This window comes from Chroicocephalus ridibundus, chromosome 7, assembly GCF_963924245.1.
Source record: "Chroicocephalus ridibundus chromosome 7, bChrRid1.1, whole genome shotgun sequence".
Lineage (NCBI taxonomy): Eukaryota > Metazoa > Chordata > Aves > Charadriiformes > Laridae > Chroicocephalus > Chroicocephalus ridibundus.
Window position 1 is genome coordinate 22870733 of NC_086290.1, and position 24178 is coordinate 22894910.

Genomic DNA, 24178 nt, shown 5'->3' on the forward strand with positions numbered 1-24178 from the left:
CAAAGAGGAGGCTCCTTGATTTCTGTGCATACTATGTGTGCTCTTTTATGTAATGATGCAATTGAAGAATTAGGAGTGTTCCCTTGGTGGGTGGTAGTAGATATTTTCTTCAGGAGTTCTCCGGGATCCTCACTGCAATTATATTTTAAAGCTGAAGAAAACCGGATGCTTCAATTTATAGGTTTTTAAAAAAAAAAAAAAAAACCAAACTAAACTGTAATTTTTCATGTCTTGGTAAGTCTAACAAAAATTAATAAAATTAATTAAAAATTAATTTAAAAGTGTATAAAAATACTAAACCCCTCCCACTCTTTAATTTTCCCACTAATGTAATTAGGAATGCTTTTGTGCTAAACCTAAGTATGTAAACCTGACTTCTTCCTCTAAACATTTACTGGGTTTTTGAACGCTTCAACTAATTGCAAAGTGGAAATGGAAAGAATACATCTAGTGTTATGTCTCATTTCAAGATGTGGGAAACCTTGTAAACATTTAGTTTATTTAAGAATTGAAATGTTTGGTTGGTCTGTTTTAGCTACCGTTTCTAACTGTTGGATATTCCTCACCTTTTTTTTTTTAATGAGGCATTTTACTTTCACGTTTCCAATATCGCTTCAGAATTTTGCTTTTTAATGAATTGTAACCAATAGCAAATATGACTAACTGTTTTAATAGAAAGTAAAAGGTTGGGGTGAGCTTGTGTTCTGCTCTGATGTTGTGAGGAAGTGGACAGATGCAAGGTATTTGGTAGGAGATGAAATTAAGAGACAGGTAAGGAAAGGCTTTTACTTTGCACTGAAAATGTTATGCAAATGTCATTGTAAAAAAAGTCAGCTTATTTTCAGGGTTCTGTCGCTGCCATGAAGAAATGCTCTCCAAGTACAGAAAAACAAAACTTAGATGTGTTTAACAGTTGAAAGCAGTTGAAACTGAAACTCATCATGAAAAAAGTGAACATATTTCATGCAAGGGAGGGAAAAACCTTTTTTCTTCTTCATTACAGACACTGCACAGCCTTGAATTGGAAACTTTACGCCTGAGCTTAAATAACATGCACACCTCCCAGCTTGAGCTTACACAGTCTAACTTGAGAAAAGAAAAGGAAACTGCCCTTGTGGAACTACGGGAGATGCTCAATGATAAGCGTGCTCAAGAGGTAGCAATTTTGCAAAGCCGCTATCAGCTGGAGCAGGACAAGATTAAAAATCAGTGTCTGAAGGAAAAAGAAGACCTTAAGTCAAATTATCAGCAAGAACTAGGTATTAAAACTTGGGAATAATGGACCAGATTGAAACTCCATCTGTATCTTTCTTCCTTCATAGGTTCCTGTCTTGGTGTAGAGCTGACCTTTTGAGTGATGGCTGATGTTTCCTTGAATAGGGACAGCAGCTAGACTGGCATGTGCAATAGTGCATGTCTTGTATATGAAAATGAAGTTGTCCAGACTAAAGTTTAATTGGTGGCTATATGGCTGTTTTGCTGCTATTTCTGTAAAATAGCACTATACTGAACTAGTTGCTTTCAGGAGGCATTAGACAGAGCTCTCAAAGAATTTCATTGGTGTAAAGAATAGAGCTCTTACCCCTTATCACAAAATCACAGAATGATGGGGGTTGGAAGGGACCTCTGGAGATCATCTAGTCCAACCCTCCTGCCAGAGCAGGGTCACCTAGAACAGGTTGCACGGGAACGCATCCAGGCGGGTTTTTAATGTCTCCACAGATGAAGGCTTTGGGCAGCCTGTTTCAGTGCTCTGCCACCCTCAGAGTAAAGAAGTTCCTCCTCATGTTTAGATGGAACTTGCTACGTTCAAGTTTGTGCCCATTATTTCTTGTCCTGTCCCCGGGCACCACTGAAAAGAGCCTGGCCCCATCCTCCTGACACCCATCTTTAAGTATTTATAAGTGTTGATAAGATCCGCCCTCAGCTGTCTTTTTTCGAGACTGAAAAGACCCAAATCCCTCAGCCTTTCTTCATAAGAGATATGTTCCAGTTTCCTAACCATCTTGGTGGCCCTTTGCTGTCCCCTCTCCAGCAGTTCCCTGTCCTTCTTGAACCAGGGAGCCCAGAACTGGACACAGTACTCCAGATGCGGCCTCACCAGGGCAGAGCAGAGGGGGAGGATGATTTCCCTTGACCTGTTTGCCACGCTCTTCTTGATGCAGCCCAGGATGCCATTGGCCTTCTTGGCCACAAGGGCACATTGCTGGCTCATGGTCATCCTGTTGTCCACCAGGACTCCCAGGTCTCTTTCCACAGAGCTGCTCTCCAGCAGGTCAGCCCCCAACCTGTCCTGGTGCAGGGGGTTATTCCTCCCCAGGTGCAGCACCTTACATCTGCCCTGGTTGAATTTCATAAGGTTTCTCTCTGCCCAACTCTGCAGCCTGTCCAGGTCTCTCTGTATGGCAGCACAGCCTTCTGGTGTGTCAGCCACCCCTCCCAGCTTTGTATCATCGGCAAACTTGCTGGGGGTGCACTCTGTCCCCTCATCCATGTCATTGATGAATATATTGAAGAGGACTGGGCCCAGTACTGACCCCTGGGGAACACCACTTGTTGTGGACCTCCAACTAGACCCTGTGCCCCTAATAGCAATCCTCTGAGCTCTATCTTTCAGACAGTTCCCCCCACTGTCTGTCAGTTCAGTCCACCCCACTGTCCATTCACCTAACCCACACTTCCTAAGCTTACCTGTGAGGATGCTGTGGGAGACCATGTTGAAAGCCTTGCTGAAGTCAAGGTAGACGACATCCACTGCCCTCCCCTCATCTATCCATCCCTTAGAAGCCATTATAGAAGGCTATCAGATTAGTCAGATATGATTTCCCCTTGATGAATCCGTGTTGACTGCTTCTGATGGTTTTCTTTTCTTCCACATGCTTTGAGATGACACCCAGAACAAGCTGGGTGAGCTGGTGGAGGTGAGGCTGACTGGCCTGTAGTTTCCTGGGTCCTCCTTCTTGCCCTTTTTTGAAGACTGGAGTGACATTGGCTTTCCTGCAGTCCTCAGGCACCTCTCCTGTTCTCCAGGACCTTTCAAAGGTGATTAAGGAGTGGCCCAGCAATGATTTCCGCCAGCTCCCTCAGCACTCTTGGGTGCATCCCATCAGGACCTGTGGACTTGTGAATATCCAGTTTACTTAATTGATCTCTAACTTGATCCTCCTCAACCAAGGGGAAGTCTTCCTTCATCCAGACTTTCCCTGTTACCTCAAAAGTCTGGGACTCCTGAGGGCTGGCCTGAGTAGTAAAGACCAAAGCAAACCATGTTTCTTAATGGTTTTTAATGCCCTAAGTTAGCATTGACTACTCTTGTGTTTCTGGCAAGATACGGAAATGCTTTCTGGCTTGCCCTCTCAGTAATTTCAAAGAGACGATAAAGGAGTTGGAAAGGATCTGAAAGGCTCATTGAAAATCTGCAGCTGGGTGTCCTTTGAGATGTGTTTGATATTGAGATTGTATTTTGACATCAGCAAGAGGAAAGCTGCACTTGATAGTACTGAAGGCTTGCTGATGGTGCTCTTGGCGTTGTTTGGGATATTTGCCTCTTCCCTGACCAGGAGACCATTTCTGACCTGTATGGCAGAGCTCGAGGAATTTTTGGAGAAAGATGAGGCCTGCAGCAATTCAATGATGAAGTTTAGGAACCATTCATTTAATTGTCCTTCCCTGAGAGGAAGAGAATGTTTTAGGGCTGTGTCTTTTTGACCCATGAGTAGGAAACGGTTTGTTACCACCAGTAATATAGTGAACTGATGGCATGGTGGGATTTGGGAGGAGGAGGAGGTTGGGATGCAGTTCTTAAGATCAATGCTGTTTACGTGCATTTTGGCAATGTAACTTAATATGAATGTAACCAGTTATGAGTGCTTGAATGGAGGGGCTGAAAAGGAGAATCTGGAATCAGATGATCGTAGAATCATAGAATAGTTTGGGTTGGAAGAGACCTTAAAAGGTCATCTAGTCCACCCTCCCCTGCAATAAGCAGGGACATCTTCAACTAGATCAGGTTGCTCAGAGCCCTGTCTGACCTGACCTTGAATGTTTCCAGGGATGGGGCTTCCACCACCTCTCTGGGCAACCTGTTACAGTGTTTCACCAACCTCATTGCAAAAAAGTTTTTCCTTATATCTAGTCTAATTCTACCCTCTTTTAATTTAAATCCATTACCCCTTGTCCTGTCCCAACAGGCCCTGCTACAAAGTTTGTCCCCATCTTTCCTGTAGGTCCCTTTAAGTACTGGAAGGTTGCAATAATGTTTCCTGGGAGCCTTCTCTTCTGCATGCTTAACAACCCCAACTCTCTCAGCCTTTCCTCATAGGAGAGGTGTTCCATCCCTCTGGTCATTTTTGTAGCCCTCCTCTGGACCTGCTCCAACAGGTCCTTGTCTTTCCTGTGCTAAGGGCTGCAGAGCTGGATGCAGCACTCTGGGTGGGGTCTCAGAAAAGAAGAGTAGAGGGGGAACATCACCTCCCTCAACCTGCTGGCCGTGTTTTTTTTGACGCAGCCCAGGATACGGTTGGCTTTCTGGGCTGTGAGCACATTGCTGACTCATGTCCGTTTTTTCATCCACCAGTACCCCCAAGTTGTCCTCTGCAGGGCTGCTCCCAATCCCTTCATCCACCAGCCTGGATTGATACCAGCAGTTGCACTGACCCAGGTGTGCCCTTGGCCTTGTTGAACCTCATGAGGTTCACATGGGCCCATTTCTCAAGCTTGCCCAGGTCCTCAGGCATGTTAACCCCACCACTCATAGAATCATAGAATAGTTTAGGTTGGGAGGGATCTTAAAGAGCATGGGCAGGGACACCTCCCTTTAGTACAGGTTGCTCAAAGCCCCATCCCACCTGGCCTTGAACACTTCCAAGGATGGGGCATCCACAACTTCCCTGGGCAACCTGTTCCAATGCCTCACCAGCCTCACAGTAAAGAATTTCTTCCTGATATCTAATCTAAATCTACGCTCTTCCAGTTTGAAGCCATTACCCCTTGTCCTGTCACTACATGCCCTTGTAAAAAGTCCTTCTCCAGCTTTCTTGTAGCCCTCCTTTAAGCACTGGAAAGCTGTTATAAGACCTTGCCTGAGCCTTCTCTTCTCCAGGCTGAACAACCTCAACTCTCTCAGCCTGTCCTCATAGGAGAGGTGCTCCAGCCCTCTGATCACTTTCATGGCCCTCCTCTGGACCCTTTCCAGCAGGTCTATGCCTTTCTTATGTTGGGGGCTCCAGAACTGGACGCAGTACTCCGGGTGGAGTCTCACAAGAGCAGAGCACAGGGGCGGAATCACATCTCTGAACCTGCTGGCCATGCTTCTTTTGATGCAGCCTTGGATGTGGTCAGCTTTCTGGGCTGGAAGTGCACATTTCTGGCTTGTGTTGAGCTTCTCATCAACTAAGACCCCCAAGTCTTCCTCAGGGCTGCTGTCAATCCATTCTCTGCCCGGCCTGTATTGTGCCTGGGAATCCCATGACCCAGGTGTAGGACCTTGCACTTGGCCTGGTTGAACTTTATGATGTTGGCATGGCCCCACCTCTCAAGCCTGTCAAGGTCCCTCTGGATGGCATCCCATCCCTCCAGCGTGTCGACTGCACCCCACAGCTTGGTGTCATCGGCAAACTTGCTGAGAATGCACTCAATCCCACTGTCCATGTCGCTGACAAAGGTATTAGACAGCACTGATCACAGTACTGACCCCTGAGGAATGCCACTTGTCACTGGTTTCCACTTGGACATCAAGCTGTTGACCACAACTCTTTGAGTGCGGCCATCCAACCAGTTCCTTATCCAGCCAAGTGGTCCATCCATCAAATTCATGTCTCTCCAATTTAGAGACAAGGATGTTGTGCGTGACGGTGTCAGATGTTTTGCACAAGTCCAGGTAGATTATATCAGTTGCTCTTCCCTTATGCAGCAGTGCTGTAACCCCATCGTAGAAGATCACCAGATTTGTCAGGCACGACTTGCCCTTGGTGAAGCCAAGGTGTCTGCAAACTTGATGAGGGTGGATTCAATCCCACTATGTCATTGATGAAGGTATTAAACAGTACTGGTCCCAGTATGGACCCCTGAGGGACACTGCTTGTCACAGATCTCCATCTGGACATTGAGCTGTTGACTACTATCCTCTGGATGGAACCATCCAACCAGTTCCTCATCCACCGGACAGTCCATCCATCAGAACCATATTTCTCCAATTTAGACAGAAGGATGTTGTGAGGGACCATGTCATAGGCCTTAGAGCCTATTTTTTATAATTAGACCTCAGGCCTTATTTTCTAAAATGAAAGTGAATTACTGGGATATAGCGTAACAGCAAATTTGGATAGAATCTGGTGCCTTACATTGCTGTGTGCCTACCCTGCATGCCTACCTATTCAAGCCCTGAGTTTGATATTGAAAATGTTAATCTCATCCATATTTCTACTTATCATAACATTTTATGTAAATTTATTAATAAGTAGTATTTTATTTCACAGTTGATCAGAGAAAGAAAATAGAATTGGAAATGGAAGAGACACATATCCAGGCATTAGAGGTACAAATTCTGTTCTTCATACAAGAAAAAGTAAAACTTCTTTCAGTAAACTAGAGCTGGTAGAAGTCCTGTGTCTACTACACATTTATTGTAGAGGACAAATAAATGGAGGAGAAAGAAAAAAGTACTAATTTACTAAATGTGTTTGCTTTAATAATGCATGTCTTGCTTTCTTAGACTCTCAAAAGAGACTGGGAATTGGAGTCTGAGATGCGTTTGAAAAGCACGTGTGAAGAGCTGTCTGAAAAACATCAGACTGAAATGGTGGAACTGCAGAAAACTCTGGAAACGGAATTAGAAAAAGTCAAAACAGAGCTGGGGATTGTCTCTCTTGAGAATGAACGGTCTAAAAGTAAGTGCCATGGTCTGGGAAGCAGTTGAACAATGGCAAAGGTAACTGTTTTTAGAACCTGTATAAAAAGAAAATACAAGATATACCCATGTACTCTTATTTAAAAACTGGGTCAATGGCATGAGGCTGTCTAGAAAACAGGACATAAATGAGAAATTGTTTAAAGCCTAGTTAGCTGTGTTGTGTTTTGACTTCCACAGGATATGAGGTGGACTATATGATCCTTCAGACGTATTGAAGGGAAGTGCTGTTTTGCTTCCAGGTGAAAACAGGCTTTGTCAATCACTGAATTAATTAAAATTACAATTAGTATTAGTAGAAGCTTCTTCTAACAAAAAAAAAAAGGTTTGGACTGTGAATAATTAAAGCTTGATGGAAAAGTAACTTTTTGAAATACTGTTCTAGAAGTTATGTTTTTGAGACTACTGTAATTGGAGTTTTCATTAACTTGAAAAATGAAATCTGGATGAGTATCTAGCCAGCTACATCTTTTTGCCTTTTGCTAAGGTGCAGATAGGAGTTAGGTGTTTGTAGCAATGGCTTGTTCTTCCCAGCCTGCACTGACTTTTACTAGGTTTCCTTGAACCTGTATCATTAAAGCCTGTTCCATGAGGATAAGCATCTCTTGCAGCTCACTGTGGCTGAAATGCAGTCAATTGATTCATTCTGGTAAGGTCAAGATTTGTTGACCAAATGAGGTGGTAGCAAGTTTACAGGGTTCAGAGCCTACTCAGCACCGAGGCAGAGCATACTTGACACGATCTAGTCCTTCCTGTCTATCTATTCTACTGCCTGTTGTTGAGTGTGGTCATAGGAGAAGTTCTGTGGTTTTAGGCCATGAAGAAATGCTTAATGCCCTGTTTCAAGTATGTGTGTTTCTAGTTCAGGATGGTTGTTCATTTATGCAGAGTGGATGTTCATCCCTGCAGTACTACAGTTGTTTACCTTTTGGCTACCAATGTGGGATGCAGGGAACTTGGAAGCACTGTGTGGAAATGTTTGACTTCTGAGTACTTTACAAGTCAAGTATTTTTGTGATTCCCTGTAATCTAGCATTCTAGTCTAGAGACATGTATTTCTATTTAATTGCACAAAAGTTGTACAGGTTATTCAGTAACCATGATGGAGATGTAACAGAACTCATTTTTAATTTTAGTAAAATGTATAGAATTGGAGAAGCAGCACCAGTTAGCCATTACAAAATTACAGGAACAGCTGCAGACTGAACATAACCAACTCCTAGAAGATATGAAGATGAAAAGCCAAGAAAAAGAACAGAGTCTTGAAAAGGAGGTAAATAAGATTTCTTTACATGTTCTGATGGTTGATCACTGTATATAGAATGTAACAAAAACTAGACCATATGCATATCACTTGGGTGACTTGTTTGTATTTAGGGATTTTGTTGAAAAACTAAAATGCATTTCAGGAAGTAGGTAGATACTCTGGGATTTTCTGTAGTGGCTCAAAATCTTTTGAGTGCAATTGCCTTTGTGTAATTTAGTGCTGTTTCTTCCTCTGTATTTATATGCTTAATTTTCTGGTTCCTGTGTTTCATTTGTATCTAGCTAATATGTTATTTTTGGCAGTGATGGTAAATATGGCATTAGGGACAAACCCCTTTCTCTTAGAGGAGTGGGTCTAACAGTTAAGTGCTACTTGGTCTCTGGCAGCCTGGGTTGGGAACTAAGAGTCTAATTGTCACTAACTGTCATCACCTATTTCTGACAGAACTGTCTGTTGCATATAAAATAAGCAATTAGAAAAAAAATTGTTTTCAAAAGGTTGGGGTTTTTGTTAAAAAATAATATCCAAAACCAAACATGTCTTCCATAGCTGGAGAAACTTCAGGTCATGTATGAAGAACTCAAGACTCGATCACAAGAAGAAATGGGGCAGCTTTGGTCTCAGCTTGATAGTACCCGAGCAAATCGGCAAGAGCTAAGTGGTATGTTCAAAATTGACACATTTTATTTTCTGCCTCTTATTCATATAGAAGTATGCATTATTGACATGAAATACTTTTAATCGTGTACCAGAAACACGTGGGTAGGTCACAGAAGTGTCAGTGGGTTGTACTCTAGTGATCTGGTTCTGCAGGGAGAGGTGAGTCAGTGTCAGATGACTAGTTAGTTTTGCATTGTCAAAAAGCATGGTATGGCTGCAGGAAGAAGCTCAGTCCTGTTGTTTCCCTTTCCGTTCCCACTCCGTTCCTGCACCCACTAAAAATTTTTAGTGAAAAACATACTTTTTTTTTTTTATTGCAATGTCAAATTAAGTATAATGTAGTAAAAAATGGAGAAAATGCTTGTCAATGCCGTAACATGCTCTTATTTGTATTTAGTATGGAAGTGGGTATGAATTCAATTGTGAAAACTGTTAATTGAAAATCACTTCATTTATGACTTAGAGTGGTTTATGTGGCTATGATATATGTTATTTGGACACAACTCAGACATCAGTCTGTTTACAAAAAAAAAAGGCAGAAATGTTCTAAAACTGTGTGATTAGGTTATATCTCGATGTAGAAATTACTTTTTTTCCCTTTCAGTTTTGAGGTGAGTTAAATAAAATGCTTTTTCATTGACACTCAAAATGGAGGTTCATCATCTTCTGAAAGACTTTTAATTCTTAAATATAGAAAAGCCTTGGGTTAAAGATACTCTATTTTTAAAATAAAATAAAAACATTCAGGTGAGACTTCTGAAATCAGAATGAATTACAATGTTGTTTTCCTATAGAGTTAGAAATAACCTCCTTTTTCCGTAACGATGCTTCTGTTTGAAAAATAAACAAATTCCCTAAACCTAAATGCAAAAAATAAAAGTAAAACATTGTGCACAGCAGTTAAACATGACCAGTTTTGGGGGTTTTGTTGGTTTGTTGTTTTTCTTTTTAATTAGTCTTATGTGTATCTGCATTAAACTTCTGAAAAAAATTTAAAGCATGAGAGAAAATAATGACTGGCTGAAATCTGTCACTGTGTGCTTTGTATATCTTAAGGTACCTGTTCCAAGATCTAGATGTATTAAAACAGTGAGCTGTACAGTGTGGTGATTGGAGATGACACACATTTTTGGTTGAAATGAAGTAGAACATGTCTCAGGTGTGTGTGTGTGCAAAAGGATGTATAATGCATGAAAGAAGAAGAATATTTTTGAAAAATAAAAAACCTAGAGACCATGATGTTAACCTTGACCATGTGTGTTTTCAGCTTGTATTGAGACTGTAACATTAGATGGCATTCTTTACTTCTGCTGGGGTAGTTCAAGCGTATTACATTTGCCTTTGGTTTTAAATGCAAATTCAGATTTTCTAAATAATATAACTGTAAATAGCTTTTGAAGTATAGTTAGGTTTTGTGAGGGTGTGGGTGTTTTGTTTTTTTTAATTAGTATTTTGGGTCAAAAAATGAATAAATAATTTTTCTATCTAGTCAGACTTTACCTTGACTTTTTCAGATCTCTGTTTTGATATTATAGAATTATAGCAGATAGCACTTTGCTGGAATTCTTTTATTTCCTTTCTGTAGCCCAAATCCTTAGTAACCTTTCAGATATCTTTTCATGTTTCTAATCACTCATGTTCCCACTCCTTGGACCCTTTCTGTTTCTTCATCTTGCTTGAGATGGTGAGACCAGAATGCAAGGTGAGGGTATCTGTTTTGGTGTGTGAGATCTTAAAGGTGGAGGTGGTTTGTTTTACTCTGCTTTTCTTCACTTGAGTGATCATTTGACAGTGCATTTGGGTTGGTTTGAGGACTTGTGGTGGTGGATTCAAAACATAGGAGCTGGACAATAGGATCAATGCTAGTTCAAAACTGTAAAACGCTTTTCTGAGTTACTTTCGTGCCATCAGACTTTGCTGGTTAGGCAAAACCTACCTGTGCCAAAAACCTACTCATGCCAGATTGGACATCCCTTGTGTTAGTAGTCCCTGCTTGTCACTTGATTCCTCTGGTCCCCATGGTTGGCAACTGCTCCCTTTGGAAGCAGGCTTGAGCCATGTACTTACTTTTCTTATTCTTTCTGTTTGCATGTTTGTTCTGAGAATTTTTCATACCAAGTGTGTATTTTCTCATTTGCTACACAAAAACACTGTGACAGTCAGATGTGTTGCTTCCTGGGTGGCATCCTCTGTTTTCATAGAATCATAGAACGTGTTGTGTTGGAAGGGACCTTTAAAGGCCATCTAGTCCAACCCCCCTGCAGTAAGCAGGGACATCTTTAACTACATCAGGTTGCTCAGAGCCTCATCCAGCCTGGCCTTGAATGTCTCCAGGGATGGGGCCTCCACCACCTCTCTGGGCAACCTGGGCCAGTGTCTCACCACCCTCACTGTAAAGAACTTCTTCCTAACGTCTAATCTAAACCTACCCTGCTCTAGTTTAAAACCATTGCCCCTCGGCCTGTCACTACATGCCCTTGCAAACAGCCCCTCCCCAGCTTTCTTGTAGGCCACCTTCAGGTACTGGTAGGCCACCATAAGGTCTCCCCGGAGCCTTCTCTTCTCCAGGATGAACAACCCCAACTCCCTCAGCCTGTCTTCGTAGGAGAGGTGCTCCAGCCCTTTGATCATCCTCATGGCCCTTCTCTGGACCCGCTCCAACAGGTCCATGTCCTCGTGCTGAGGGCTCCAGAGCTGGACACAGTACTCCAGGTGGGGTCTCAGGAGAGCAGAGTAGAGGGGGAGAATCACCTCTCTGGATCTGCTGGCCGTGGTTCTTTTGATACAGCCCAGGATGTGATTAGCCTTCTGGGCTGCAAGTGCACATTGTTGGCTCATGTCCAGCTTTTCATCCACCAGTACCCCCAAGTCCCTTGCCGCAGGGCTGCTCTCTATCACATCATCCCCCAGCCTGTACTAATAATGAGGATCGTCCTGAGCCAAGTGTAGGACCTTGCACTTGGCCTTGTTGAACTTCATAAGGTTTGCTCGGGTCCACCTCTCTAGCTTGTGCAGATCCCTCTGGATGGCATCCCGTCCCTCAGGCACATCGACAGCACTACTCAGCTTGTTGTCATCGGCAAACTTGCTGAGGGTGCACTTAATCCCACTGTCTATGTCGTTGATGAAGATGTTGAACAGCACCGGTCCCAGTACAGATCCCTGAGGGACACCACTTGTGACCCCTCTCCATCTGGACATTGAGCCATTGACCACTACCCTCTGGATGTGACCATCCAGCCACTTCCATATCCACCGAACATCCACCAGACACGCATCAAATCCATATCTCTCCAACTTAGAGAGAAGGGTGTTGTGGGGGACCGTGTCAAAGGCCTTGCAGAAGTCCAGATAGATGATATCCATTGCTCTTCCCTTGTCCACTGATGCAGTCACTCCATTGTAGAAAGCCACTAGGTTGGTCAGGCAGGACCTGCCCCTGGTGAAACCATGCTGGCTGTCTCAAATCACCTCCATGTCCTCCATGTGCCTTAGCATAGCTTCTAGGAGGATCTGTTCCATGACCTTCCCAGGCACAGGGGTGAGGCTGACAGGGTGGTAGTTCCTGGGGTCCTCCTTTCTACCCTTTTTAAAAATGGGTGCAATGTTTCCCTTTTTCCAGTTGCCAGGGACTTCACCTGACTGCCATGACTTTTCAAAGATCATGAAGAGTGGCTTGGCAACTACATCAGCCAATTCCCTCAGGACTCTGGGTGCATCTCATCAGGTCCCATAGATTTGTGTATATTCAGGTTCCTCAGGTGGTCACGAACCTTGTCTGTGCTTACAGTGGGAGGGACTTTGTCCTGCAGGTCCCTGTCTTGCAGCCCTTCAACCTGGGAGGTGTGAGGAGAGAGGCTGGCAGTGAAGACTGAGGCAAAAAAGTTGTTGAGAACCTCACCCTTCTCATCGTCTGTTGTTACCATTTTGCCATTCTTGGTCATTAGGGAGGACACGCTTTCTTTGACCTTCCTTTTCTGGTTGACGTACCCGTAGGGATAGCCAGACCATCCAGAATTGATTTTATTTTTTCTTTCTTGATTTTGTTTTCCTGCATAGTTTGTGCTAATGATGTTTTTGTTTGTTAGGTAGTTTTGCCTGGAGCAAATTAAATGTTCTTGACTAAATTACTGCTTCTGGTTGCTACAACAAGCAGGTGTGAAAATTAAGCAATATTGCAGGACTCTGCATGCCAGTAGCCCAGACCTGAAGCACAAGGAAATGTAGTTTTGATTCTTGTCATGAGGATGGCTTCTCTGAATACAGTGTAAATGGAGAACACGGCTTTACTGTATTCTGAAGTTCATTTTCTTACATAGTTTGTCAGATAACATTTTACTGCTACCTGAACAACTCAAATATGGCTGATCTTCACAGAATGACTTAGCCTAAAGATATGTACTTCTGAGTACTTGTGTTGATTTTTGCCTCTATTCCAGAGCTAAAAGAGCAGCTTCTGGCTCGTGCATCACGAGTGGAAGAAATAGAGCGTTTAAAACAAGAATTTGAACAGCAATGTCAGCAGAGAAAAATTGAGCATGAAACTGAATTGGAACAATTGAGACTTTATTTTGAAGAGAAGTTAAGGGTTGCTGAAGAAAACTACAATGAAGAATTGATGTTGCTGCATCAGAGATTGCAAGGACTGAAGGAATATTCACCCTCAGAGTTGGAAGTGAGTCAAGATGAAGCAGCTGACATCAGGTAATACGTTCTTTTTCCTTTCATCTCATGTTATGACAGCACGCCTCCATTTTTTTAAATTTTTTTTTTTGTGTAAAAGATTATGTTAGCTTCTAAATATATTGGGATTGGGTACGAGGTGATCTGTAGTTAGAAACGCAGCAATGGAAGTCATGAGTGTGCAGTCCTGAGCAGTTGTTAGAGTTGCTCTGTGTCTACTTTCAGTACTACATTGTAAGTCAGTACGTTATTTAACTTAATTTGTGACACATGTTGCAATATTAAACTTTAAAACCCTTTCCTCAGTTCTTCTGTTGCAGTTTTTGAAGAGACTGCTGATAAAGAGAGAAGGGACACACTTGGTCAGCTAAATCAACAACTGGAACAATATCAGGTAGTATTTTTGATAAATTAAAATTCTACTGTTCATTACATGACCGGTATGTAAATTGATGTCTGATTCCTAGCTCTTAACATAAAGTTAGTTAACTTTAAACATTTATTAAGGCTTAATTGTTTTTGACGAGTATATTATAAGTTATCAACTTTAAATAGTTCTCAGACTAGCATAACAGATGAAACAGTGTTCTGTAATTTTGTGTCCTCCCTTTGGGTTATCCTGTGCGTAGTAGGGAGCTTGTCAAAGCTCTTCCACGCGAGTGCAGAATTCATGGTGTTTCTCTTTTATATAGCTTCGGTAGTAATTGTACCTTTTATTGCTGTCTGTTCTTGTCAAGTGGAGATGTGAATTTGGTCCCACTTCTATTTATGCACCTATTTTCATGTACCTTGTAATTTAGGAACTTGACTCCTTTTCTCAACTTATTTGAAGTTGCCTAAGAGTTTCAAAAAGGAATTTTTTTTTTTGGCTTTAGATTTTTATTTTTTAAATTAACTATAAAAAGAGTAATATTTTTTTATGAGGGAATGACAGTGTTGAGAGTCAATAGTTTCTCCACCCAGATGCATGTGGGACTTCCCCCTCTATTGTACTTTAAAACAGCTCCTGAAACTTGGATCTGCCTTGTGGTATGGTTCCAGAGTGCCGCTCTAGTAGCAGATGGAGTGGCAAGAATGGAGCAAAACCAGCAGGGTTTTTGGAAACCAGATATATGTGTGTCAAGCAGGTGCATTTTAGTGCAATTCATGTAGTGCTCTCACTGAAAGATTCTCAGCATGGTTTCTTCAAAGCTGAAGATATTTTTCAAACTCATTTCTTATGTAGAAAGAACTTATCTGTTTGCAGGTACAGGTTCAAGAACAACACAGGCATGAATTAGATTCCTTAAGGTCTTCCCTTACACTTCAATATAAGGAGGATCTAATGAAAATGAAGATGGATCTGTCAGACAAATATGTAACAGAAATTGAGGAAATGAAAAGAAAGCATTGTTTAGAACTTGAGCAGCTCCGTGCCCGACTTTCAGAAGAACATATTAAAGGTAAGATGAGCAGACAGACTGGAAAGTAAAACGGTAAACTGCTTGTGTGGCTTATATTTTTCTTTAAATATTTAAAGGCTTATCTGAAGAAGTTTTTGGTGTGTTATTGGTTTACCCTAAACTATAGGGAACACTTAACATATGTGAATTCCGGGCGTTGAGTACTTTGCTTTTTGACTTTTATGGGCATGTTGAGTTGCACTTGCAAATATGTGACCTGAAACTGATTATTCTGTAGTTAAACCTACTACAGCTGTGGAGCAGTTGCTAAAAGGAGTTGATCAGGTTTACACTGTAGATGCCTAGATGGGCACTGTCAATTCCTGAATTAATATTTATTTGAAAATTTCTTAATGTTGTCCATCAGCTATGTTAAATGTCTCTGTATTTGCATGAAATAGCCAGTCCTCAGTCTGTTCTATAGAGGAGACCCACTTCTATGTTCTGTACCTCTCTTGCCTGTGTTCCTTTTGTGGTTTTGAGAGTGCTCTGCTCATTTAACATTAATATTTCTTTTTTCTTGTTTGTTTTCCCCTAGTTGGCATACATATTGAGATTAATTTTTCAAACAAAGAGGGGAAAGTATCTAGGGCTAGCAGAATTTGTAATAGGTACCTCTTGCTGTAGAGTTCAGGTTACAGTTCTTCCTATGGCTAAATTTAATGAGGCTTCCTGTGTGATCATGGCTTTATGTAATTTCTTAACAGTTGCTGCTTTTCTTGGAGTTGTAATTTGTAGAAACATACTGCCTTGTACTGGTTCAATATGAAATGCATATATTGTTGAGGTGCAGGTAAGGGATTATGGCAGTTCTTGTGCCTGTTGTATCTCTTCCTGGGAGCACAGCATGATACACAAACATTTGAACTCATCATCCATAACTTACAGTTAGCTATGTAACACACAGACCTATAACTGTATTCCCCTATATGTCACTTAAAAGGATCAGTACAACTTTCTAAATTTGCAGTTACATTTCTTATCTTCACTTATTTATAATACTGGACAGTATATCAAAACTTCTTAACTTAGAATGTTTAGAGGTTTGTCCCATTTGCTTTTTGGGGAAATGCGTTGCATAAATAGTATGTGCAAAAGGGGAGATAAAACTTGCATAAATCTGCTATTACATTGTCCAAAAAGAAAGTCAGCTCCTGTGGCTGTTGCTTACAGGAGGGAGGTCCTGCCACAGGTTTCATGATCCTTCCCCATTATTCTGTCTGGTAGGTTTCAAAGGTGATGATAAAGAAGTGGAACAGAGTACAAAATCATCCTGATACAGGGACTCTGATAAACTACTGATAAAACTCCACAGCTGACAACATTCAGCTTTATTTCTTTGCATTCATAGAACCTGTTAAAAGAAAATAAATTCCAGAATGTTATTTTATTGTTTGGTTTGAGATTTTTTTTTTTTTTTTCCCCCCCCAGAAATCACCAAACTGCACCTACAGAGTGCTCAAGACGCAGCACATCAAGTTGAAATGGAGGTGGCTGAGCGAGTGTCTGTGCTGGAGGAAGAACACAAAGCTAAGCTCTCTTTCCTTCACTCTGAGAAACAGTGTATTGCAGAGCTTTTGGAAGAAATAAAGCATTTAAAGGGAGAGATTACTAAACAAAAAGATTTTTCTGAGCAGAATGAAAAGCATCTGAAAGAGGAAATGGAAAAGGTATTTCTATTTACAGTACTGTTTTCTATAGAGTTGGTCAAGCTGAGATCTGTTAGGAAGTCCAAGGGAGGTGGCCTTTCTTCTAGTGGGCAGTGTTCCTGTCTCTAATGGAAGGTGTCCCTGCCCATGGCAGGGGCATTGGAACTACATGATCTCTAAAGTCCCTTCTAACCTAAACCATTCTATGAGATAGAAGCCGCACTTACCTTTAAACGTGCCTAGTTAGTGATACTAGCTTCAGCTTTAAATGGACTTGCATGGATACACACAAATACGGGAATATAAGACTGAAGTTCAAAGTACTTCAGTGTTAAACGTTTAGTTCCTCTACAGACAAATTTTTCTTTAAGAGCAGAGATATTGTGGGAAGGTGTGTGCCTCAAGGGTTGATCCAGTCCACCTTTTCTGTTGATGTGGGTCAAGCATGCATATACCCGTCCAGTACAGGCATGTACAAAAGGTCCTCATCCTGAACACCTCCGTGCAGCACATCTTAGTGTCCTGGTGCGAAAGTAACATGATGCATTTGCATATTGTCACCTGGTAATGGAGAATTCAGCAGAAAGCACTGTGGCAGGTGGAAAAAGCCCCTGATGTATGGGTGCCCTCTAAGAAATTTCTGATTTCAATAGGACTGTCTTTTGAAGCAAATAGCGAGAAATAATTTTTCAGACTATTTTATAAGGGAAGAAGAAAGAACTGGACAACAGATTTCTGCTTTTGGTGGTTTTTTTTTTGGTGTAGCTCTTATACCTTCACTGTCAAAGTCTTAGAGTTGAAAGAATCGTATCAGGCACCTTCCCTCTTACCTGTTAAATCAGCTGTCCCATCTGAGGATAAATTTAGATTGGATGTTAATTCATTGTTTCACTTTTTCTGATATTTGAATGCTTACAAGAGTTAGATGGATGAAGTTCTCATTTATCAAGTCCTCCTTTCTTCCCTTTTTAAAGAGAGATAGGTATGTGTATCCTTTTCCAGACTTAAAAACTGGTGGAGAAGGCCAGAGAAAACAGTTGCAGACTGTTTGTAGATAACATGGAGACTCATCTGAAGCTTCCAGTAGCGAAGCTTTCAGTACTGCTAGTTTACTCTTACCACCTGCAGTATCTTGTTTGTGGCGCTGCTGGCTGGGTAAAAGATAAGCGTACACAGAATGCAGTATTTGAAATGAGACTGTACCGCATGCTGATCCACTGTCTGGAAATAGATATTTTTGTTTGCCTTCTGGTCTCTTGCGCTCAGAAACAGAGCAAACCAATTTCCTCAATTGCCTCTTTATTTCCAGTGCCCAACTCCCCCCCCCCCCCCCCCCCCCCCCCCGCCCCCCCGCAAGTTTTCATGGATTGTGTGTTAATCAAAATCTGGGGGTTTTGCATTTCTTTTCTGCCTCTTCATTTAGGCTGTAGCCTAAATGAATGCTTAAATATTTGTTCAAAACAAAACTTCCAAATGATAAATGAAGAGTATACTTTACAGGATGCTTCTATGTGATCTCTTATTAGCATTTAATTTTCTTTTAAGAGGTGAACCTGTTGTTTCCTTAGTTTACTATTTATTTTTTTACCTGTTTATTTCTAGTGTATTTTTAGAGTATTTTTTTCCTTTTGTCATTGAGCAATCACTTGGTGCTTCGGCTTCTGTTTTTATGCTGCATGCTTTTTATGTTGCCTTTATGCTATGCATGAGATCACGGTCTTGGACACTGCATGTAAAAAACCACTGGAACATACAAGGAGAGGAGAGGTTTGAAAGAGTTTTTTAATCGTGCACAATATAAATACCTAAGGTGCACATGGCTTTATAAGTTCAACTTCTGAAATGAAGAACAGTGGCCCCAAGAGAAAAAACAACATAGACCATATTAATTGTAGAATTTTCCCTTAATTTTTTCTTATCTACCTTACTCCAGTTAATTCTTAATAATGCATTGAATTCAAGTACCTGTAAGTCGACATTTCAGCCTTACTTTTATTTGGAAGGGTGACTTCACTGCAAGAATTTAATATCTTCAAGACCTTAAATGCGTGAGAACATTCACTTCACGCACTTCAGTTTGGTTTTGGTATTTTATATATTTTTTAATAACCGTGTTCACAGGTAAAATATAAAATTGCTGAGGATCACAAGAATAAATTAAGAGAAGCCAGAGAAGAAATCCAGAAAATAGAGACTATGTACAAAGAAAAAGAGAAGAAATGGAAATGTGAAAGTGAGGACCAGAGAACCCTAACAGAAGAGAAGTTATCATTGTTACGTATAGAACTGCAAAATAGAGCAGAATGTGAGAAGCAGAAATTACAAAAGGAGTTTGAACTTCGTGAAGCTGAAATGAATCAGCTTCAAGATCACCAAGCTGCCAAAATTCTAGAATTGGAGAAGTTGGTAGAAGAGCAGCAAAAAATTTTGCAGCAACTAGAGGACAGCCTTGCGTGTGCACAGAAATCTCAGGAGCAATGTGACAGTGACCTGCAGGCAGCCAGAGCGCTCATGGCAAAAGAAATGGAAAAGGCCACACTCTGTCTGCAGGAAGAATGTACACTGAAACTTATGGAAGCACAAAACAAGTAAGTCCTGAGTATTTGAGCACTTTCACTTACTAGTCCAGTCATTTTTATTGTTATTTTTTCTTGTTTTAAACTTAATGAGTCATAGTGATGTAGGTTTGTCACTCGATGGCACCAGCTAACTTACATGTGTAAAGCTTACTCTACCAAGGAACAGTAATGCTGTCCATTATGGTGTGCTATAGAATTTTGCTTCATGTAGATACATTTGATCTAGTCTAGCAAATCAAATAAAGTGTAGTCAAGTTCTGCCTGTTACAGTTAAGAATACAACACACAGCTGAAAAATCATATACTGCCCTTGGAGGAGGGGGAAATGTTACAGGACATGTAAGTGGAAAAATTCTTTATATTTTTTCAAGTGTTTTCAAACGGTTCAAATGAATTTGTCAAGTTTTTCTGGGTGAATAAAGCTTGTGTTATCCACCGAATAACTGATGGGCTGCACATCGTATTCTTCAGTTCTGGTTGCAACTGCTTTGTTTTTCCTCTCCTTCCTATCCCTATTGTTTTTAGTGTATTAAAGGAAATATTCAAACAATTATATGTTTGTATTTGCCTGCATTGCTTCAAATTTATTCCTTCTTTCCTCCCCAAATGTATGGGGGACAAGACTGGGGAAATAATTACATAAGAAAACACTGAAAGCAGAAAATTAGCCTTTAAATAACCAATCACTTTTTAATTATTGGTCTCTGTATCCAAAATGACTATGGTTAATGATTACGGTAAATTGCAGCATGTCAGGAGGAGCCCCCAAGTGTTCCACATACACTTCCACAGTGGTTTGTCTCAGTCTTAACCAGATGTTTTTAGACATTTCTTATGACAGTTTGTTTACTTGCAAACAACGCATTTGAGATGTAGACAATGTATATACTGTGTCCTAGATGTTCTCATATGGCAGAATTTTCTCAGAGAACAATGTTCGTATGTTGCTCTGTATTAGTGAGTAATTTAATAGGGGTTCCAGTCTACCTAGTAATAATGAGATACGACCAAGTGATGTTGCATAAACCTTTAATTATGTGGCTATGAAATCATCTTTGTGGGTTTTTTTGAATTAGGTCTGTATTTCAAACATAGAGTAAAACTTGTGGAGGCTAAGTAAGGCCTACTTATTTTTCTTTAATTTTTATTTATTATTTCATTTACTTATGTTTAAAGTGTTTTTTTGACAATATTCTCTTAACTGTCTTGGAAATCATATAGGTTTATGGAGGAACACAAAACTATGACTCAGAAATTCACAACTGAGCAAGAGACTCTTCTCCAAGAGCTGAAAAAGAAACATGTCGATGAGCTTGAACTCCAAAGTCAGCAGTTACAGGAGAAGCATAAGCAACAAATTTTGTCTCTTACAGCTGAGCTTCAGACAAAGCACCAAGCTGAAATTGAGACCCTTAAATCTACACTAGAAAGTAAACAGCAGAATCAGCTAGAAGCTTGTGTTGCTGAACTACAGACAAAGCATCAGGCACAAATTGATGAGCTGGAGTCTAAACACTTATCAAATCTGGATTCCCTGGAGTCGTCCTACCTGTCTGAAATTCAGAATATAAGGGATGAACACAGTCAGGCTCTTGAGAAGCTACAGCTGCAGTACACAGAACAGCTCCGTGAAAAGGATAAAATGCATCAAGCGCACTTGGTTGAGGAGATAGAGATGTTGAAATTAAAGCATGCTGAAGAACTTCACCTTTCCCAAAATAATTTGAAAATTGAGCTAGCTACTGTTCATATGGAAAAACTTAAAGCCATGGCTGTTGAAGCAGAAGAGGTTCATAAGGTGAGTCAAAGAAAAATTGGCATAGAAGGTGAAATTTCATGGTACGTTTTGTGGCATCACCTTTTCCCTTGTTCTTGGTCTGTGTTTCTACAACCTCTTTTGTGCCAGCACTAACACTTGTGTGTGGCCAATGTCCATATTGTCAGCTGAAATAGGAAACTGAGGTTGAAAATTAAATCATAGAATCATAGAATGGTTTGGGTTAGAAGGGATCTTAAAGATCATCTAGTTCCAACCCGCCTGCCATAGCCAGGGACACCTCCCACTAGACTAGGTTGCCCACAGCCCCATTCAACCGGGTCTTGAACACTTCCAGGGATGGGGCATGCACAGCTTTCCTGGGCAACCAGTTCCAGTGCCTCACCACCCTCACTGTAAAGAATTTCTTCCTAATATCTAATCTAAATCTAACCTCTTTCAGTTTGAAGCCACTACCCCTCGTCCTATCGTTATGCTCCCTGATAAAGAGTCCCTCCCCGTCTTTCCTGTAGGCCCCCTTTAGGTACTGGAAGGCTGCTATAAGGTCTCCCCAGAGCCTTCTCTTCTGCAGGCTGAGCAACCCCAACTGTCTCAGCCTGTCCTCATAGCATAGGTGCTCCAGCCCTCTGATTATCTTCGTGGCCCTCCTCTGGACGTGTTCCAAGAGGTTCATGTCCTTCTTGTGCTGAGGGCTCCAAAGCTGGACACAGTACTCCAGGTGGGGTCCCACCAAAGCAGCGTAGAGGAGGAGAATCACCTCCCTTGACCTGCTGGACATACTTCTTTTGATGCAGCCCAGGATGTGGTCAGCTTTCTGGGCTGCAAGCATGCGTTGCTGGCTCATGTTGAGCTTCTCGTCCACCAGCACCCCCAAGTCCTTCTCCTCAGAGCTGCTGTCAAGCCATTCTCTGCCCAACCTGTATTTGTGCCTGGGATTGCCATGACCCAGGTGCAGGACCTTGCACTTGGCCTGGTTGAACTTCATGAGGTTTGCACGGGCCCACCTCTCGAGCCTGTCAAGGTCCCTCTGGATGGCATCCCCTCCCTCCAGCGTGTAACTCCATCTGTCACTCCACCCGCTCCCCCCGAATGCTCAGACTAATGAGTTTTCTATCTCGGTGTGTGGGGAAAAATACAAATGAAATAAATATTCTTAACGTAATTCAGATTGGAGGTTAGCCATTTTGTGGCTCAGAGCTTCTCTGCCTGATAGAGTTACCATGTAACTTCAGAACTGATTAAAACACAGTAAATGTAGTTCTCTAAGTTAAGCTACGTCTGTAGGAATCCAAAGATCCTCCCTAGTAGCGCAGTCTCGAGGGGAAGAATAGAAGAAAGGTATCTCTAAAGGTCCCAGATGGATTCTGGGAGCAGGTCATGGGTAAGTGGACCTTGTCTTAAGGCCTTTAACAGAAGTCCATAGCTTTACTCTCGACAGGGCAGAGATGTGAGCTCTTTTAGAGTTCAGATGGAAAAATATGATCCCAAGACTTCTGCAAGTCAAAGAGGTAAGAAGGCTTAGATCATTGCTTAAAATGTCAGAGCCTTCCAGAGAGAGATGTAGAGTTTTTCAGATTTGTCTCTCACCATACCCACTTAACAAACTTATGATTGATTATATGTGGGTTTTGTGCCCACAAAGGCTAAGAGGGAGCCTTTGTGGGCACAGAAAAATTTGAGGGAAAAGGTGGGTATTCTTCTGTCCTATCTTTGCTAACTAATCTACAAATGGGTTACAAAAATAGTAGTACTTACTTTTTTCCTCTCCTTTTTTAATTAATGCTTACACAGGATGACTTAGACACAGCTCTTCAAAATCAAAGGAGGTTGCTGGAAGAAGAAAAACATCTGGCCCTGGATATATTACGTGAGGAAGTATTGCATATGGAAGAAAAGCATAGAAAAGCACTTAAAGAACTTCAGGATCTTCATGAGGCAGAAATTAAGAAACATAAGGAAGAATACTCCAGGGAGCTGGAAAAAGAACTGGGAAAACTAAAAGCACAGCATGAATATGAGCAAGAGGTCAGAATGTTGCTAGTACCTAAACCCAAAATAATCCGTATTATAACATAAAGTAAATGCAGTTTTATTGACCTTAGAGGTAAGGCTGTATATCTAGGTGCTTTTTGGATTATTTTTTTTTTTTTAATACTGCCAGGAGATAAGAAGAGACAAAGTTAACATTAAGCTTTGCTTTATCGAAAAGGACTTAATATGAATTCATGGTGTATTATCCTAAATTTTTAAAATTTAAATCCATGTTTGCAGTGCTGTTTTTATTGGGGTGCAGGGGAGGAGGGAAGTGGGCTTGCTTTCTTCTGAGTTCCTGCCATATTTAATTCAAAATCTTAAGGCTGCCATTTTGATAGGAAACTACTAGGTAATAAATTAGGTCATTAATCATTTGTGGAAAGTAACTGCTCACTTCAAGCTTTTGTAAGTGAACAACCTTTACTAACATTGATTTCTTCTTTTCTTAGAGAAATTATGGTAGGTAATACTTTTCCAAATATGTTATCTCAGTGAGGTTTGGAAATCTTCCTAGTTGCCCTTAAAGCTTTTACTTAAAGCATTTCTTCTTGTTGAGAATGTTTATATGCAAGCTTGATGATGTTTACTTTCATAGCTAAGGCTAAAAACTTTGTCGTCTATGCTATGTTCTCTTTAAACATTGAAATGGAATAAGATCTTCTATGTATTCAATCTTCTGTACAATCTGGCTGCCGTTGATGCAAGCAGCCACAAGTGATTAAGTCTCTTCACTTTTCTGTACATTGGAGAAGTCACAAACAAAATGAGCTTTATCTAGCTATAACCAAACAATATATGTTACGTTAAAATATAACTTTTGCTTTTTCACTTACTAATTTGAAAGTTGGATAGCGTGCTAAATAACACCTTAATCACTGGTGCATCTTTGTATTACTTAGTGCACCTCACAAAAAACATTCAGGTTTGAGGAGATGCCCTGTGTTCTTTTGGACTGTAGGGCCTTAGAGCTAGTATTGGTTTCCAGCTGGCTGGAGCACATTGCAAACTCTCTTTACTTTTCGAAAAATAGCTTGCCTGGGAAGTTAGTTTTGTGGGAATTTTTCGTGATTATTGATTATTATCCTAAAACCAGGATTTCTCTCTATTCTGATGACTACAGTGACTCTTCTTAGAGAGGATAATAGGAAAAAAAAAAAACCACAACAAATGAACAAAACCC

General features: G+C 41.0%; 1 protein-coding gene across 1 annotated transcript in view; it reads left to right on the plus strand.

Annotated features, from left to right (window-relative positions):
- PCNT (pericentrin) overlaps positions 1-24178 on the plus strand; it is a 104756-nt gene that overhangs the window by 17334 nt on the left and 63244 nt on the right. The window contains exons 10-21 of the mRNA XM_063341208.1: positions 1004-1259; positions 6477-6535; positions 6713-6887; positions 8044-8180; positions 8724-8835; positions 13274-13538; positions 13824-13911; positions 14764-14959; positions 16391-16629; positions 18730-19196; positions 20409-20985; positions 22756-22989. Coding sequence (XP_063197278.1) covers positions 1004-1259; positions 6477-6535; positions 6713-6887; positions 8044-8180; positions 8724-8835; positions 13274-13538; positions 13824-13911; positions 14764-14959; positions 16391-16629; positions 18730-19196; positions 20409-20985; positions 22756-22989 — 2805 coding nt within the window. The remainder of the gene's footprint in view (positions 1-1003; positions 1260-6476; positions 6536-6712; positions 6888-8043; positions 8181-8723; positions 8836-13273; positions 13539-13823; positions 13912-14763; positions 14960-16390; positions 16630-18729; positions 19197-20408; positions 20986-22755; positions 22990-24178) is intronic.